Below are 18,395 nucleotides of genomic sequence, written 5' to 3'. Positions count from 1 at the left end.
TAATAAGAAGACCATTTAAATTTGTGTGTTGAGAAGTGAGTTTGTACCATGCAAGCCGTAAAGGGGGCTGGAATAGGTGAGTGGTTTGACAGGAGCAGGGTTTTAGTAACGTCCGCCAGAACAGGGATTCTGCCAAAGTCCAGCTGTGGGCTCTGAACGTGGACTATTGGACCCTGCCCAATACAGGACAAGTGCACTACCTTGAACAGAACAGAAAGAGGAGGGAAGAGAAGTTAATAACACTGCAAATGTTCAAACATGCACACAGTATGATATCTGCACAAGCACGGATATTAACGCTCAGATGCACACACACACACACACACATGCACACGCTCTCCCACTGACCAGAGGGGGGTGGATGCTGCCGAACACAGCAATATGCAGAGTGTGAAGCAGCCTTCCAACGGCCTTGGCCACCAGCACCAGGGGGAACTTCTCTGAAGTGCGAGGAAGAATCACGACTCCTGGTGAGGAACTGTGAAAAAGCAGCGACGGAGTTTCCTCGTATTCCTGAGAATGAGACACCAATAAAAATCACACTTTTAATGAGGACATAGAGCTCCATTGCTAATATCCAAGCAGATAAAAAAACAACTTTCTATGTAATTTAAAGTTTAATAATGTTCAGTGATAAGATACTACAGTGAAGAAGTCAGATTAGTACTAAATATGACTTCATGGGCTTTAAGCGTTTTGTTCTCTTGTACTGTACCTCACCATGGTGTCTCTCACCTGACACACAAACATGCAGTTTAATGTACGTACTGTTCAAACATCACTTCATTTGCCTCTAACCTGGTCAAGCACGCCACAGCAGACAGGCAGAGAGCTGGGGTTGGTGAGCAGCACCTCCTGTTTATAGGGATAATTGAGGAAACACCTTTGAAAATCCAACAAAGGAGTTTCCACCACAATCTCAGGAACAACACACCTATCAACAGAGAGAAACAGAGAGGGAGCAAGAGGAAAAGATCTGAGTCCTTTTCACGAGTCACAACAGTAATTGCACTGCGTCTTGCCAAAACAGCAGTCTATTAATTAGAACTGTTTCATAAATTTTCTATGACGTTGATTGCTGTGAGGAAGTCAGATTGCCATTGCCCTATTCTGAGAGATGGTGCAGGTGACATTCAAATGTATTGTTATGCAGATGAGGCCCTGAATATTTAACACATACTCCACTGATTTGTCGACACCTGTATTGAGGTTCAATGGACCACATTCACAGCTTGTCAAAGCACCAGCAACAGCCAGAAGCACAGCAGAGGTAACTGCCAGAAAAAAAAACTTTCTTTACTTAAAAGAGAGAGTGAGACAGGAGAGTCTGTAAAGAGCGACAGGAACCTCTGCTGTTTTATGGCATCTTGTGGTACAGCTGTAACACATTTTATGTCAAATCTCATTTTAATATTTCTCATTTCAGAAGAGATTAGTGATTCATTTTTGTTTATTCATTCATTCCTTATGAAGCATTTTTTCAAAAGGGAAAAGATCAAACTGGTCAATGGAACAAGAGAAAAACACAGGAAAACTGACCCAAGAACCAGTGTTTATGGTCTTTATGTGCACAGGCAAAAAGAAATAGTATGACTACATAAGTATTTTCACTACAACTTGTGAGATACAACAAAAATTACTTCAGCTGAGAGGTTTGCACATGAAAGAACATGTACTGAACTTGTGTCTGACCTGGCTTTGATAGGCAGAGTCATGATCTCCTCTCCAACACCTTCAACATCCACCACCAGCGCCAGCCTGTATTTCTTTACTGTGTTGGAGCACAGGGTCACCTGTACATATGTAATACACAGATAATGTTTTGTAATCACTCACTTTTTTTTCAAATTCATGTTCACTATAGACAATGTATAATACCTTATTTACCTTAATTTAGGCTGCTATAATGGATACTTTGATTCCCAAGACAGGACCCTCCTAACGGACAAAAACTATATATTGCCGCTTTGTTGGATTAATGAAGTAACGTCATGCAGGGGATCACTTGGTTTCACGTCATTTTGGGCCTAATAAGCTAAAATTCATTGACTGAAATTCAGTGTAAAGATTTTTAGTCTTTCCGCAGCCATCTGATCTAAAACCATATAAGACTATAGTGAGCAAAAACTTCCGAATAATGTTTCCGGTGTTATTAACAATTAAAAGGCTTGCCTGTGTGCATATCGTCTCTGTTTTTCAGTCACATAAAATGCATGAGCTGCCTCTGACTCAGCGCCCCAAAAACTAGCCAAACAACGTCAGCTAGCTCGTATCAGCAGAGGATGTCCTGACAGAGTAGCTGAAACTCAGCAGACAACAAGCCTGGCTCGCTGGACCTGCAGTCTCTCAGTCTGACAGGTAAAAATTAATATAAACATAATGAATAAATAAAACTGTGGGTGGTGTTTAGCTCAGTTGGTAGAGCACCCGCCCCATGTGTTGAGGCTATAGTCCTCCCAAAAAATGAATAAATAAAATTGCTAACATTTACCAAAAAAAGCTGTGCTGCATCACTGATGCCCTCTCACTGCTGATACTCATAACATCCCAAGGTGGCACCACAGCGTATTGTAAAACCTGTAGGTACAGCAATGAATCTAGATGGTTTATTCTTCAAATTGAATTCACCTTGATGGTGATGTCTGACATGGCACACACAGAGCCAACAGCAGGATTGACGGTGAACTCCGTAGGCCGGGCATAAAGGTCTCTAGCATCGCTGCCCCGCCAATTGTTCCTGGACACCTCCATCTTGTCGCAGCTAATGCTAGGAGATCCCAGCCCATCTCCAGGGACCCGTAGGGCAAAGGTCATAGGCACAAAGGAGGTGTTGGAAATGCTACAAACCAATGTTAGTGGAAAGCCTGCATAAAGTGATAGAGACAGAATGACAGGCAGCGATGATGAGCAAGCGATTGACAAAAAAGATTACAAATGTGGAACAAAAATGTTGTTACCCACCAAAGCCTATGTCTCCAAAATCGAGCTCTGAGACGCTGAATTCGAAAGTAGGACCCACAACACAACCCCTAAAAAACAAGAAAAAGCAATGAATGATTTTTAAATAAGCACTGTGAGAGTAGTGGAAAGTGATTTAGTATTTAATAACAGGCTGAATTGTTATATTTAATAAACCTCCATTACTCACAACAATCTGAGTTACAACACTTGCTAACTTTACCTGAAGGTCAAGGTATGTGGTTTAGGCTGTCCAGTGACAGCTAGCAGCAAGTCCTCAGAGAAAGTTCCCAAGGTGCAACTGTGAAAAGTGACTTTCACAGTCTGGCAGGCCCCAGAGGGGACAACACCTTCCTCAGGACTGAAGGAGAAACAGCGGCCGAAAGTGGTGTCAGGGCCCGACAGCTTGAAAGGGGCATCAATCAGCCCGATGTTGGTCACCAATACCTGGACAAAAAGAAGTATGCAGTCATTCCAAACACAAATCAAGTTTGTTCTTGTTTAAGTCCCATGATGAATCACTAAATAATATGTGATACATGTTGCAGGTCTGTTTTCTGGAATTATCCACACTTGAGTTTGGCTTTAAAAGCAAAATGACAATGAAACTAATGCTTTGGAGCCTTACTTTATTTTTCAGAAGAAATTTGGTGGCAAGAGTGGCAGTTTTTGGGTCCAACAACTTTGTTCCAGACGACATAACCAATTAACATTGGTTTATGACAAAATTCCTATTTGGCAACTTGTTTTTTGTGCTTTATAACAGACAGACTTTGCCATACACAAGCTATTTACTACAGCGGGATTCACAATTTTGTAATACATGGTGAATGCATCAAGTGCACCACACTACTGCCATGGCCCAACTGATAATTTTCTGAATAAACACAACTGTTCACTTTGGCTTAACTTTGTTACCTCATAACAGTCTTTGTCATTGATGAACACATCCTTTATATCTATCAGGTTATAGTTGAGTCGGAGTTCAGGTCCAATTCCTTCACCCTTGATTGTGAGAGGTAGCCGAGAATCACGGCCTGAGAGCAGACAAAGACAGACGTAGGAATTATTCATTACAAAGACACAGACAAAATGAAAAATAACTGAGAGATGTATAAAGTGAAAATGTAATGTTTCAATGAAGAAAATGTCTGTGAAGCATTAATGGAGAAATTGATATGATGCAGGTGGAAAGCCTGCTTTTATGTTTATAGTTTAAATCACTGAATTAAAGGTTAGTCCAAATACAAAATATCGAAATTACTTGCAAAACATTTGATTCTATTTCTGTTTTGCTTGGCAAGCCTCTTAAGCTTTTTGCAAAGTGACAAATCAGGGTACAGTAGTCTGCCGAACTAGTCTCCTAGTCAGGTCATCACCTGCCTCAGAAAACATGGAAATTAATGTAAATCTGGCCTCCGGCTCAGAAGACACACGTGAAGGCCACATGCAAATTTTCTAACAACCTTTTACTACCACTGGGGTGAGATGAATATACCGGGGCCCCATGACTTGATTGTCTAATATGAAAATGAGATCAAGTAGCACTGTGTCTGTCATACACTGGAGAAACAAACATGGAAGAGACACAGACGTGTGGAGCAGTTGTCCTCTGACAATAAGTAAATCGACAGAGGCGGTTTGCTGCCTGGACTTGTCTTTCTAACCTTTGTCTGCACCGAGGTGCAACCCACTGAGGGAAGCATGATCTTTTATGAGAACGCCAAAGCTATTGATCTACAGCGGGGGGGCAGGGAAGTTTGTTTGAAGTTGTTTAAACAATCAATACCAAGGTGTTGAAGAACAAACAAAAGAAAAAATAGCTTTATAGACAGTGGGGCTATATCTCAGGACTATCGGACATCCTAAAGTGTGCTTCACACACCGCAGCAGAACGGATCCTAAATGACCTACTGTGATTAAACTTTGCTTCCCTACATGTATTTATTTTGTGGATGAGCCTGTAAACACCGCTAAAGCAGACAAAACAAAACTTTATGGTTGTGGAAGTCGTTCTAAAGAGGCAAATCAGTTGCATCTTCACTAAACACTACTGTCTTGCAGTGTTAAATGCAAAATTGTGCGTCTGTAGATCACACAAAAACGAGTTTTGTATTTTCTAGTTAGACATTGACCTGTCACGTCACAGTATATGGTTTGCTGGTAGATCTTTGCCTCCTCAGGCTTGAAGACAATGTTGAACCGTGCCGTTGTGTTGGGCCAGATTTCGCCTTCCTGAGCCACACAAAAACAAAAAGAAGAAGAAATCAATTTACACATACGTTACAAAGCAGACATGATTCTACACTGAAATTATATATATAAATTCATGTAAAACTGCTAATACGCGCTCCCGTTGGGAATAGTTTTTCGGCAAGCAGTCTCTGCATTTGCCTCGAAAACAACTCCGTCTCGTAACGTTCCATTATTATCTCATAGCGTGGTGAATGTGCAGGTCACAACTTGTCCACAAGAGCGAGTGGATTGTGTATTTGATGAGTTTGATGAGGGAAAACAAGAAATCCCATTTGCCTCCATAGCGTAGCTCTGAGCAGCTTGCGGCTCTGCTCCGCCATTCTAAAAATAGCTTGCACTGACAATTAAAGGTAACGAACTTACTCCTAAAACTATAGGCCGCATCTGACCAGGCTGGGACTGGTCCAGACCAGTCCCAGCCTGGTCAGATGCGTACATGAACTGATGAAGCCTCTTGGATGAGAGGTGAAACGTCTTCCTAGACAAATAATTAAGTCCAGTTGCTTTCGATTTAACCTCCTTTGAAATACTAAAACTACAGGGATTAAGGCAAAGAGCCAATTTGGGAGACTTTTTTAAAGGTTGAAAACAGTGAAGAAGATTGGAAGTTCGGTCAGTCTCAACTCTAAACACACATTAACTGCCCCTAACACCTACTAATACCTGTGTGTGTCTGTGTGTGTGTGTGTGTGTGTGTGTGTGTGTGTGTCTGTGTGTGTGTGTGTATAGGTTTGTGTGTGCACTGTACGTGTGTAGACTGCAGACCACTCCTCTCAAATGTCCTCCCAAAGTTTAGTTTGTTGACTGGTCTACAGACTGTTTACTCTTCCTCTCCTGCCCTTTCACTCCCTCCTGCTCTCTCTCTCTGTTTTTAATTTGTGTTCCCTCTCTCTCTGTCTGGGGAAACTGGCTGAACTGAGCGGAGGAGACACTGGCAGAATATAGGGGTGGCAGTGTCAGAACAGGTCAGGCTACCTGAAGGCCCCTGGACAGAGAGGGCCCCAATCATGACCCGTCTGTTACTAAGGAGCCAAGCTGGATGTACAGGTGAACAACAGGGATGAATCTTAAGTATATGTGACAGATCTAATCTCAGATCGGATATTGTGCATATTCTCACAACCCCGTCTCTGTCTTCACAGCCACCAGGGCTAAGAAGGGGTAAGAAGGAGAGGTAAACACACCGCTGGCTCCACAGTTATGCAGCTGTGCGACAGCGCCAGGAGGTGGTCCTCTGCAGTCTGGCTTTTTGATTCCTCCATGGCTCCGGCCAGCAGCGGGAGGCTATGACTCTGTGTGGGGTCTGGCTCGCACTGAAAATGCACCCGCCCTGTCTCCTCCCCCCCCTTCCTCTGGAGTACTGAGCTCTCCCTGAGGGAGGGAGAGAGCAAGGGAAGGTGAAAGGCAAAGGAGGGTGATGGAGAAAAAGAGGCAGGAGATGAGCAAAGGAATGCCAACAGAAATGCAATGATTGGACAACTCAGTTATTTTTGCCTTATAAATATATAAATAAAATGAAAAACATCACAGCAGGTACTTTTACTTGCTACATGTACAGAAGGAGGGAGGCTGACACACACACGCAGAATTCAGTTAAAACAGTCCTATATTGTCTGTGTTCTTTTGTCTACACTCATCAATACAAACCTTAATAAACTGAGCTCCTCCTCTTCCTGGCTGGGCCACACAGACCAACAGTACTGAAGAGGGATGTCACTGCTGTTGGTGAGAGACACTGTGTGTGCGCAGGACAGAGAAATGTACGTGTTCTTCATCCAGACGGTGTCAGGCTCAAGGTGAATATTCAGTTCCTCGCAAGCTCCATACAAGCTGATGCACACATCTTCACCTGAGCAGAAATTATGCAAAAACAGCAGAAGTGCAGTTACTTATGAGCTACTTATTGTTCCCATGGATCAGAGTTGTGGCCAAAATAATGAGGATTTTAGTGCCATTTCAAATTTCATTACTTCATTTAACACTGAATAACACTGAATTCCTGAAACCATCTCAGATGTGGGTTGCAGGTTAGCAAGACTGCAAACGTCTGCAGCAAAGTATCTGAAGGTGCATGCCATGAACATGGCGTGGTTATGAGATGAGAAGCTGTTAACACAGCTTGAATATTAAAGCATAAAAGCATATTAAAAGCATGAAAGGTTGCTTTTGTTGGTGTGTTGACTCGTAACAAACATTAAGTGGTTTCACTTGGCCCCCTCAAAACACGACCATCCAGAGAATCATTTACAGTTATTATTCAAACATTATTTTGATCCCACATACTGAATTTAGTGTGATCCCATCAAAACAACCCAATGGAAACATGGTAACTGTAGTTAGAATCAGTGTCAGACATTATACCATGTTATAATTGGTTAAGTTAGTACGTTTTAGTTTTGTTGTTGGAATATAAAACTTTGATAAAAAAAAAAAGTTTTATCAGAAAGACAATTCACTTGTAGTATATTAGTTACACTACAATCCTTTTATGAAGAGAAGCATTAAAATAAAACCAGTGCCACACTGTTGTGTCCTATCTTTTCTCATTGTCATGTAGTAGGGTAGATGCTGCAGCACAGTTAGCGACACTGTCTATGAAATATACACACATTTATGTAGCTGGGGTGTTACACTGTGTGACAACTCCCATCTGACTGTCTCAGTTTGTAATCTGTGATCATTTTGTCCCTTTGTCCCATGTTTGTAGAATGATGCATTAGTTTGGACGACTGGTTTTCTTTTTTTAATACTGAAAAGCAAACAAACTTGAAGCTAATTCGTAATTCTAAGAAAACTTCCTAAAAGTGCAGTTGTATGACGGCGTGATGGTTTTCAAATGGGAGCTGCCCAGCAGAACAAAATATTGTCCTCTGAGCAGCCGCTCCCGAGTGTCACTGGACTAATGTCGTCAGAGTACAGTCAAGGACACACTGCAGAGTGTAGCTGAGAAAAACAGAATCTGGATCAAATAAAGCCTTTAGTACACATGGCTTTAGTACACTGCAAGTACATGTAGCTGTGTGAAATACATCAGGCATAAAAAAGTAAAAGCTTGAAATTATATTTTAATAGATTATGTTTTAATAAAGTTTATGTGATCAGCCATCATAAGCAATTACAAAATAAGGGTCTCTGGGGTAAAGTTTCGAAACCACAATCCTCACGAGATCAAGACCTTGATGGTTAGTAAGACATCTAATAAGTCTCTGTGGTATAGTTATATGTTGCCACCATCACAGTGCGCAAACTTCCAGCAGTGAGAGAAAGAGCAACAATAACAAGCAACAAAATAAGATGCAAAATTAGGTTTTGTATAAAGCCACCAAGAACAAGGTCTTATGTAAATGTTGTGAGTGTTTGTTTACATTCAAATGAGAAAGACTAGAGCTTTAGCCTGCTGAAAAACAGGGCTGATCAGTGCATTAATGATGCTATATACTATTTATGTTTTATATTTATTATTATCCTGTACACAATATCTGAAACTCTGAATTTTAATCAGAGTTGTGTGAACTCTGAACTTCTCTGTTTGTTTTCTTTCTAATAGTTATTTTGATACATTTCATACATGGCACTATTTAAAAAATAAGCACCCTGGTCAATGAATTTACTAGTGATGAAAATTGGGATCAAAGTGACACTTGGGATTTTATGCTATTCAACATTTATCGTTTGCCAAAACAACCATGGAGATTTGTTATTAATTACTTCTTACTTACAAATGCATTTTCCCATGGCGTGCCTTTGGTCCAAACACAGTGAGTAGCCAACTCAACAATTGCTCTGAAATGCAGATTCAACACATGGCAAACGTTTTGGAGGATTGATAGTTGCTCTGCAGGATGTCGAGTGAAATCCTGCTCTTGGCCAAGTAACAGAAACTTGACTCAGCTTTGACAGTGCAAAGATTTTGTGGACTGCAATGATACTAGTGAACTTTCACTGATGTGAATGTAGAAATAACTGTGTGCCCAAAACAAGGCACAGCACATTCATCAAGTTGCAATGCTGCAGTGCTCATGCATTCAGGGCTGCAGTTTTGTTGCCTACAAGACTACAAGTCCTCCACCCTGCAGCACCAACAGAAAATATACATCTCTCAAAGTTTGTGGAACCCTTCACTTTTTGCACACTTTATTGCACTGAGGATTAAATTTTAAATACATGAAATTCCCTGATTTTTAGATTTATGAAATTAAATCTCTTACAAAAAATATCACTAAAGTCTGTTTGCTGTGCACTTCAAATTTTGATCAGGTGCATCATATGTGCCATTTGTCCCCGAGAAATGTCCTAAACTTGACTGATAGTTTTGAAAAGACACACACTGGTTCCACAGTTTACACTGCATGTCAGCAGAAAGGCAAGCCATGAAGTCCAAGACACCCTGTAGACTCCCACACTAAAATTGTGACAAGGCAGAGATGAGGGCAAGGGTACAAAACAATTTCTAAAGCTCAGAGCGTTCCCCAGGACCACAGCAGCCGTAATAACTATGAAATTGAAGATGTTTGGACTCTAGAGTTAGGCCCACATTCCAAGCAAGAGGAGCTAACTCTGGGAGATGAAGAACATCAAACAAAGCAAGCAACTGACAGAGCAAAATAAATCCTCTGCAGAGATGGGAGAACCTGTTGGAAGACCCAACACTGAACGCCTGCCTGGAAGAAGCAACTATTGAATTGCAGATGCTGTTCCTTTCTTTGCCTGTAGGAGGCATCATTAACATGTCCTTTCCTATATGTGCAGTGGCCTATGGTATGTAGTACAGCTAGAATGAAAATGACCCAACGCCTAACGTCTGATTTTTTATTTATTGTCACAAACACCCAGTTACAACCAGCCCCCCTACACACACACACACAAACACACACACACACTGAGATTGAGTATAGCCCAATATTTCCATTCTTGCTAATTGGTTACAATGGCGATTAAAATGGTACTTTGCGATCTCATTCAATGGTGTCAATAAAACGTCAGACAGACAACGATGAGACCAAATAGACACAAACTGGTAATAATCCAAAATATACATGTAAGTGTGTTCATATACTGTACACCAGCACTTAGGTACAGTAAGGTACTAATGTAGAATCCGTCTGACGATTACCCTGCCAGTGAAACTAAGAGGGATCACATAGCGAAGGGAAATAAGCAGGTTTAAATCCTAGATTTGAAAATCTCAACAGAGCCTACTTCCTAAATTTGCATAGAGTGTTTAGCCCAAAGAAGGGAAGCTCAGTGAGCAAAGGCTCTGCACTCCGACCCCACAAAACTTTTTTTTTGTCAAATCCAGGTGCAAAGTAACGAGCATCAAAAGAATGAAGTGTAAAGAGTGGGATGGAGCATATGGGATTATCAGACGGAAGATGTGGGAAGGAGCAAATCCATTTAGTTCCTTAGAAGTTGGAATTGGAAAAAGTAACAAATGTCCTGACCAGTAAATCATGCACGTTCTACATCTCATAAGAAAGAAATATCAACCAATACTAAGCAAATCCAACCAAATAGGAAAGCTTGAAATACATCTCTGCCTAAGCTTTAACCCGAGTGATCAGAAATGATTAGTTGAAACATGAGAAACCTCATTTAGAGTCATAATTCAACTCTCCCAGTGTGACTTTATCGCCTTTGGATGCATAGAAAACAGACCAGCAGTGGTAAGATCTATTCAATGGCTCCGCGTGCCCTCCGGTAAGAACACATTAGAATTCAAGAAGTAGTCACTTTTGCTTCCAACGGCCCAATTATCACTGAGATTTCCATCATGTACCTTCAGGCAGGGAGGGGGAATACAAAAACAGCCGGGCTCAGTCCCACAGGAAGGCCAGTTCTGTGCACACTGGAAGAAAGAAAGTCTATGAAGCTGTGAAATATCAGCGTATGAAGAAGAAGGAGAAGAAGAGAGAAAAGAGAACATCGGGGAGAGAAGATGAGTGTTGGAAGGAAATGAGGGAGAGAGGAAGAATGGGGGAATACAGGGAGAAAAGCAATTATCTGCCAGTATCCGGCTGCTATGACAGCAGCTGACAGACAGGGAGAGCTGCAGCTTATTGCTAAGCTTTCATCATAGCTGTCCACCACCCCGTCATGCTTTCTCTTCCCATAATTTCTCTATATGCACAGCTAGAACTTCTCAACCCCTTTAGCTACCTTTGATTGCAGCACCAACAACAGCACTTCAGTGTGTGGCGTTTATATGTGTGTGTGCGTTTATATTTGTGTGAGCGCGCACATGCATGTTCTTGCATTCGAGACTGAGTGTTTGTTTTTGAGCCGCTCGCCTTTTGTGCGAGGGTGTGCTGCTTTTTCTAAAAGGCTGCTGTGCTCAAGTCCCCCTGGTGCTTTAGCCCTGTCAAAGCAGATGCATCATCGTCCCTAAGAGCTGTCTGTCTTTTCATTTAAATCAGCTGCAGTGACAGAAGGGGGCTGTGATGGGGGGGAAAGCAGGGAGGGGAGGTTACTGGAGCATCAAAGAGTCTGTACTCACTTTTAAGACAGAACAAGGATTGTCTAACACACCAATGAAAGCAAAACCAGTGCGCTGAGCAAACTATTATTTTTCAAAGCTTTACCCACTTTTAACTGACAAAGAGGAAATAAAGACACAACGCGTGCCCATTTTGAGCACTATGGCACACTACTGTACATGCAAACTGACACACAGCGCGTTAAAGCTCACACACGCACACACACAGGCTACATCTGCCAGCTTATGCTGAAGTCTCCAATGGCCCCTCAGCAGAGTAAAGCCTTTCGCGACATGCTGACCTAAAACATACATGAGAGTGAGGGAGTCAGGGAAAGGTGCTAAATTAAAAATGATAGTCTCTTGATGGGCTCTAAGTGGTGTTCTGGACCTGGGCTATCCCTCCCACTATAAAAGCTTAATGCTGCCACTGTTGCCACTCCTTCAACAGACCTGCCTGTGCTGAAACAAAGCACGTTGTTTTTTTTTTTTTGTATTTTTAGGTATTGAAAGCATCTAAAGAGTATCTTTACTGTCACGTTCACAGCAGAGACAAGTAGCGTATCTGATGAGAGTGTAAACTAATATGAGTTACTGCAGGCTACCATTGTTTTTTTTGCTAAAAGACAGATAAGAGAAACAACTTACATCATTCAAGTAACCATCCACACAGCCTGAAAGAGATATCAGGAGACAGGCTTATGACCCGTTATGACCGAAAGTTTTTAAATGCATGTTGTTCTAAGGCCTGTGAAAACGATATATAGAGATAGCCTTTTAGCACCTAATCCTCCTCCTCCCCTTTAACACTTGTTCTGACTACTACGTTTGCACCTGTTTTGCGGTTGGGTGAAAGCGTTGTTAGAAAACATTGGCATATTCTTTCTAGTTCCCTGGTATTAGTTATTTCAATCCCTCTTCTGATATCTCAGCTCCCCGCACAGTTAGATAAGTGAGTTAGGGGTTGCACATGTAGTCTACCTATTGAAATGTCCTTGTGAGTTTTACTATGTGGGCATGACAGAAGGGGAGTTGACAGTTAGGTAAGGTATGTGGTAGGTTAAGTATTAAGTATAAGAATTATGGATAAGAAGTCTCCTGCAGCCATATTCTTTCAGTCATGAGGTGTGTAGATTACAGTTAATGGGCACTCAGTCTGCGAGGTCACTGCTGTGTCATGTCCTCCGAGTGTCCCCCTGGTTAGTTGAGTTGTTTCCTGTTTTATTTTGAAGTTCAGTGTCCTGTCTTCCTGTGTGCTCCCTGCTGTGATCATGTGTCTGATTGCACTACCTGTGTCTCGTTTCCCTGAGTACTTCACCTCAGTGTCCTCAAGGGGGTGGATCGGACTATGCGCAGATGTAACTCACCCATATTGGGTCAGGCAATTTGCTCTGACTCTGGCTGCAGTAGATGGGTGATCTGAAAAACCTATTCATAACTCTGTGAAATTATGTCTGTAATATATATTACTTTAACCATTTGCTTAATGTTACTATAATGTTACTTTCATAGAAAAGTATATTATTTGAAATTATTTGTTATTTCAAGTATGCAGTATCATAACTGCATTTCTGACGTTCATAACAAACCAAAACGTTTGAAAATCGGTCAAAAACTGAGCAAGTTCTGGTTGTTATAGTAACGACATGTACCATAGGCTTAATGCTCTGAGGGAGCAAGTTGACTGACGCAAGGTGGTGCCGGTGTCGCAACGCTGTGTCATTGGGCAGCAGCGTTGGGTGAGTCATCTAGTCTTCTCATATTTATCTATTGAGTGTCCTCCCATTGTCTTTGTCCGATTGTGTGTTGTCCTCCTAGCCCTGTGTTTTGTGCCCACGTTCCTGCTGGTGAGTAGTTCCTGTGTTTTTTCAATGAATCCTTAGTTACCAGTTTCGTACCTGTTCTCGTCTGCTGTTTGCTTTCTTGGGTCCTGTCACACCAAAACCTGACACTTCTAAGGGCAGAATCCCCCCCAAAAGATGCTAATTGGATACACTATAAACATAACTAGGTGTTTTTCATGAATACACATAGATACCATTCATGTATTGTTGCTGCGCATTAGCTAAGTAAAGGGGTTATGTAAGTAACACAACATCCCTGCTATTTTAAGGTCACACACTACAGTGTACACAAAAACTAAATCAGTCACCCACACAGCCACATACAGTATAGAGATATTTTTCACTCAAAGAATCGTCATTAAAGAGCTTCACATAAATCTTTTAGCAGATCTCTCTCTACCCTCTCTTTCTGGCATCACAATAATTAAATGATAAACTCAAATGTATGAATATAAATCTGAAGTCAGAACAGTTCTGCTTTATCTGCCATTATCCAATCATAAACAGGCTGCTTTTGCACAAGGTGACTTTGTCGCAGGAGAGTTTCAGGACTACTACTGATAAAAGAATGAGTGTTGTGTCAGCATTTGACTGAATTCTCCCCCACACTCACACACTGTATAAAAAAAAGAAAAAAAAAAGAGTGCACTGTGATCTACGCAGGAGATGCATAGCTAATATGAATGAACATTAGCCTTGAAATGACTAATAAACACAGTTTTAACACAGTAATTACCTAAATACATATTCAGTACATAAAGGTTCCTCAAACGAGGTGGAGCTAACATGAGCCCGGGTTTGATCAGCTCATATAATTTTTGCTGAACAGGATAAAAGCCATGCACTGACACTGTCAAGCAACTTTCTCCTTTTACTTCTAACTGATCCCTTCATGTACATTTAGGACAAGTCAAAACTTTCATCTCTCACCCTTTGATGTTGAGAAGTCTGACTAATTGTGAAGGCAACCAAGGTGATCCAACAATGACAACTGGGTGCTCAACTAGAGTATGGCATTAAAACAAGCATTTCTCAAGCGGTGGTTTTACATAAAATAAAAATCCTTAACGAGGATAAATGGTTCATTTGTTTACTGCACTGAGCTGAGGTGAGCTGAATAATAGCAACCATTATTCAGCTATTCACCTGTTATTTGTCCTTTTTTCAGAAATAACAGGGATTTATTCCCAGTGGAACAGCAACATTTTCTGTAAAATGTTTATGATCACAGTCCTCACCATGCTCACTGTCCAGTTCCATAAGCAGATTCTCCTTACAGCACCATTACATACATATTCAACCTTTGACTTCATGGCCCCAGATAGACATAAACATCTACTCTATACCTCTGTTACACATATGGTTTAAGGCTTATCCTGAATCCAAACCAGCCTCATTCATACCTGCACATACCATCAAATGCAGTCGTATTAGGCTTAAATCAATCAGCAAGAAGGAGGCAATTAGAAAAGAGACAATGAGCAGTTAATTGGATCAGCTTGGGGAATCTATTTGTACTGGGCTGCTACAGAGGTATGTGGATGGAAAACACTGATAAGGCTACATATGCGACAGAGAGAGTTAAACACACACACACACAAGCAGTATTATTCAAAGATTAGACTGGAACAATCTGGCTTCACCTGGACACCTGTCATTATCGTCAAGTCCTGAGCTGGAGAAAACATTGTTTTGTGTGTGTGTGTGTGTGGTGAGGTCTGTTTAGCAGCCCTCTTGTGCTTCAGGGTCAGTGCTGCTGCAGAGAGAATCTTAATTAGGTGTTTACCTCTTTGATTATAGCTAATGGTATTCATCCTATTTGTTCCACACTGTTCGACACAGCTGATTAATGGAGAACTCCTTTGGTCGTTCAGTTACAGTATCTCTGCCTCCATCTGCATGTGTATGTGTGTGTGTGTTTGTAGTGTGTGCATATGTGCACATGTGTAGCCAGGTAATAATAATGTACAGTACACCTGTTCTGGTGACACTTTCTGAGGTTTCACTGTGTAGATTAATTTGTGTTTGTGCAAATTTTGATATTTGTCATTTATGGTTCCATCTCATATCACTACATTATCTATCAGACTCAACACACCATTTCTCTTGAGGCATTCAAAGTATAATAAAATGTGTCTTCCAGAAACCTGTTTGTATCGAAATAGATCCCTCTGCTAAAAAGTGAATTTGCAGAAAATACAGTCACAGTCCTAGACCCTAAAACCTACTGTAATCTTTCTGATCTTCATTTGTACCACATTTGAAGATATTTCCTGAGATGTTACTTAGATATTACAGTCATGTGAATGGGAGGTAAGTTGAAACAGAATGCCTCTGACAACGAGCTGTTACTTGTGGGTGGGCACGAGAAAGTCTGGATGAGCTGATCAGCTGATCAGGCTGGCTAAGTATTTCACTGCTATACTCACTACTCACCCAGTTTTACTGTGGGACATCAGTCAATTATGCCATTGTACAACTGACATTAGAGTGGTACATGTAGGTGTGAGTTTTATATATCCTTCAGTTATTCATGGCACAGATTTGTAGTTTGTGTCTGAATCTCTCCTACCAGTGTGGTAGTGCAGCAACAGGTCTTGGCGGTGTTCTCCTATGGTCGTAGGGTGGAAATCCACTGTCACTTGCATGCCCTCTCCCACATCAAGGCTCCCAGAGGAGGGCGTCACTGTGAAAGGACTAGAAAAAAATAGAATAGAATAGAATAGAATGGGGAAACTGTTATTCAATGTCGATTGATGAGGGAAAATGCTTTTTTAAGGATTTTAGCATCAGGCTGCAAAATAACACAATGGACGGGTCTGAACATTTTCTTACTGTGTATAACAGCCATGGAGCAATGGCATTTTAGAAACTGACAAAAGAAACCAAATGTTCGATAAAACTGCAATCAATATTAATTTTTTACTCATTAGAGATTTACCTCGGCTGAACCAACAGCAAATACAGTCGTAGTTGTGATAGTTCATAGAGTAATAGTTAGCAACATTCAGTGAAGTGTCTTTCTGATGTCTTTATTGCCTCACTGGTACAGGCAACTACCACAGACAGGTTTCGACAGTCAGTCTTCGTCAGTGTGTCACACACTGAGTCAGTCAGTCTTCGTCAGTGTGACGAAGACTGACTGTCGAAACCAGTCTGTGGTAGTTGCCTGTACCAGTGAGGCAATAAAGACACCAGAAAGACACTGAGTGTTGCTGGCTTCTTGTTCTTTTTAAATTGTTTACTAGCCAAGCACCTCCTGACTGTTTCTTTTTCTTTTTGAGTGTGCGCGCTCTTCCTTCTTTCATAGAGTAATAGTTGTCAAACACTAATGCATTAATGGGAAAACTAACTGTTAATAACTGACTTAATAATGATTTGATTTAAACTATCTATGTGTTAACTAACTACTGAAACTGCTGCATAGTAAAATATCATGCATGGAGTCAGTCAGACACAGCATGTAAACCTGCTCTCCACAGACTCTAACCTCTGTGTGTGCAGCGTGAACTTGGCCTTGCCGTTTCCTACGTTGCGGACCAGCTGGGTCCTCTGTGTGGAGCCTTTCACTGCACAGAGGGGTAAATGGAGCTCGTCTCGAAAGTCAAGAATGGCGCGTGGTCCAATGGCACGAACTGGGACCTCAAACCGCTCCCTCTCTGTCACATAAACCAGTCTGTGGTGGTAATCCTGAATAGAGATATATGTCAGATATTTTCATTTTAAATATTTACCAAGCAAAAACCTCTGTTTATACCTTCTGATTTAACATCATATTGTTTGCAGGTATTTGGAAGTAGTATTTAGACCTAATGATGGTGCTGAATGAGGCGTCAGAGGATAGAAAATATTACCATCATTGAAACATCACATTCACATTGTATCAATAAGTATTTAAAAAAAAAAAAACTTGACAATCTAGATGTAAAGTCAGGTGACCATTAAAGTCAGTAGGATTCCTGATTCCATATTTCCCTACTGTGATAAACCGACCAACCAACAGACAGACTGTTGCCATCCCTTGCCCCGTGCTGCCAGAGCAGCCAAAAACATTTGGTGTGGTAACCACAAAAAAAAAACAGCTGTGACAAACAGAAGGGATTACGTAACCTTAAACATTTCCTACATTTACATGTTGACCTTTGCTTCTCAGATTTCACTTTCACCGCAGTATCAGTAAAAGAGACGATAAAAGGATGAGGACGGTGTAACTCAATGCCTGACCTTTGACCCTTAACCTTTTGAATATGACCTTGTTTAAAGAGATTTGTGAACAAGATATGAATGGGAAATAACTGAAAACATTTCTTTTACAACCAGTAATGGTTTTCATATAGTTGATTTAATGTATGTATTCCATTCATGTTTTCATGTATTCTCTTTTTAATGTGACACCTATTCCGACATCCTATTCTCTGGTTCCCTGTGGATCTGATTACAGCTTTATCTAATGTAAAAACTCAATATCAACCTTTAGTGTATCACCATGACATGTCATTGAGCTTTTAGAATCTGGCTTTCTGTGTATGGTTATGGCTCCACACCCTACCCCCCGCCAAGTGTCCAGTACCTTGGCCTCCTTTGGGGTGAAGAAGACAGTGAAAGTCGTAGGCATTCCTGATGCAATCTTGCTACCTGCATCCTTTGGACCGACCACATGGAAATACTCTGAGTCCTGCAGCTCCAGCTTCATTTGTCGAGGAACCTTAGCAAGAAAAAAAAAACATGTCACAGTCACACAAACTTAAATAAAATCCAAGCTCTGCATGGCAACAAATACAGAGCTAGGAACACACAGGAGTGATGATTTATTGCTTCTTACTTAGTGGTAATTGTACAGCAAAAAATCACCTTCAACCCCCTTC

General features: G+C 41.2%; 1 protein-coding gene across 1 annotated transcript in view; it reads right to left on the bottom strand.

The window, feature by feature from the left end:
• Window positions 1–18,395, bottom strand: part of hydin (HYDIN axonemal central pair apparatus protein) — a 60,665-nt gene that overhangs the window by 38,767 nt on the left and 3,503 nt on the right. Inside the window, exons 5-18 of the mRNA XM_085779890.1 lie at window positions 18,101–18,235; window positions 17,021–17,220; window positions 16,103–16,227; window positions 6,862–7,063; window positions 6,399–6,585; window positions 5,094–5,193; window positions 3,877–3,995; window positions 3,182–3,405; window positions 2,962–3,029; window positions 2,629–2,864; window positions 1,693–1,793; window positions 799–934; window positions 349–513; window positions 48–200 (exon numbers count right to left, since the gene is read on the bottom strand). Coding sequence (XP_085636016.1) covers window positions 48–200; window positions 349–513; window positions 799–934; window positions 1,693–1,793; window positions 2,629–2,864; window positions 2,962–3,029; window positions 3,182–3,405; window positions 3,877–3,995; window positions 5,094–5,193; window positions 6,399–6,585; window positions 6,862–7,063; window positions 16,103–16,227; window positions 17,021–17,220; window positions 18,101–18,235 — 2,151 coding nt within the window. The remainder of the gene's footprint in view (window positions 1–47; window positions 201–348; window positions 514–798; window positions 935–1,692; window positions 1,794–2,628; window positions 2,865–2,961; window positions 3,030–3,181; window positions 3,406–3,876; window positions 3,996–5,093; window positions 5,194–6,398; window positions 6,586–6,861; window positions 7,064–16,102; window positions 16,228–17,020; window positions 17,221–18,100; window positions 18,236–18,395) is intronic.

This window comes from Trachurus japonicus, chromosome 6, assembly GCF_045865225.1.
Source record: "Trachurus japonicus isolate A0001 chromosome 6, Traja_1.0".
In the NCBI taxonomy this organism is placed as follows: domain Eukaryota; kingdom Metazoa; phylum Chordata; class Actinopteri; order Carangiformes; family Carangidae; genus Trachurus; species Trachurus japonicus.
This window is presented reverse-complemented; position numbering and strand designations above follow the sequence as displayed.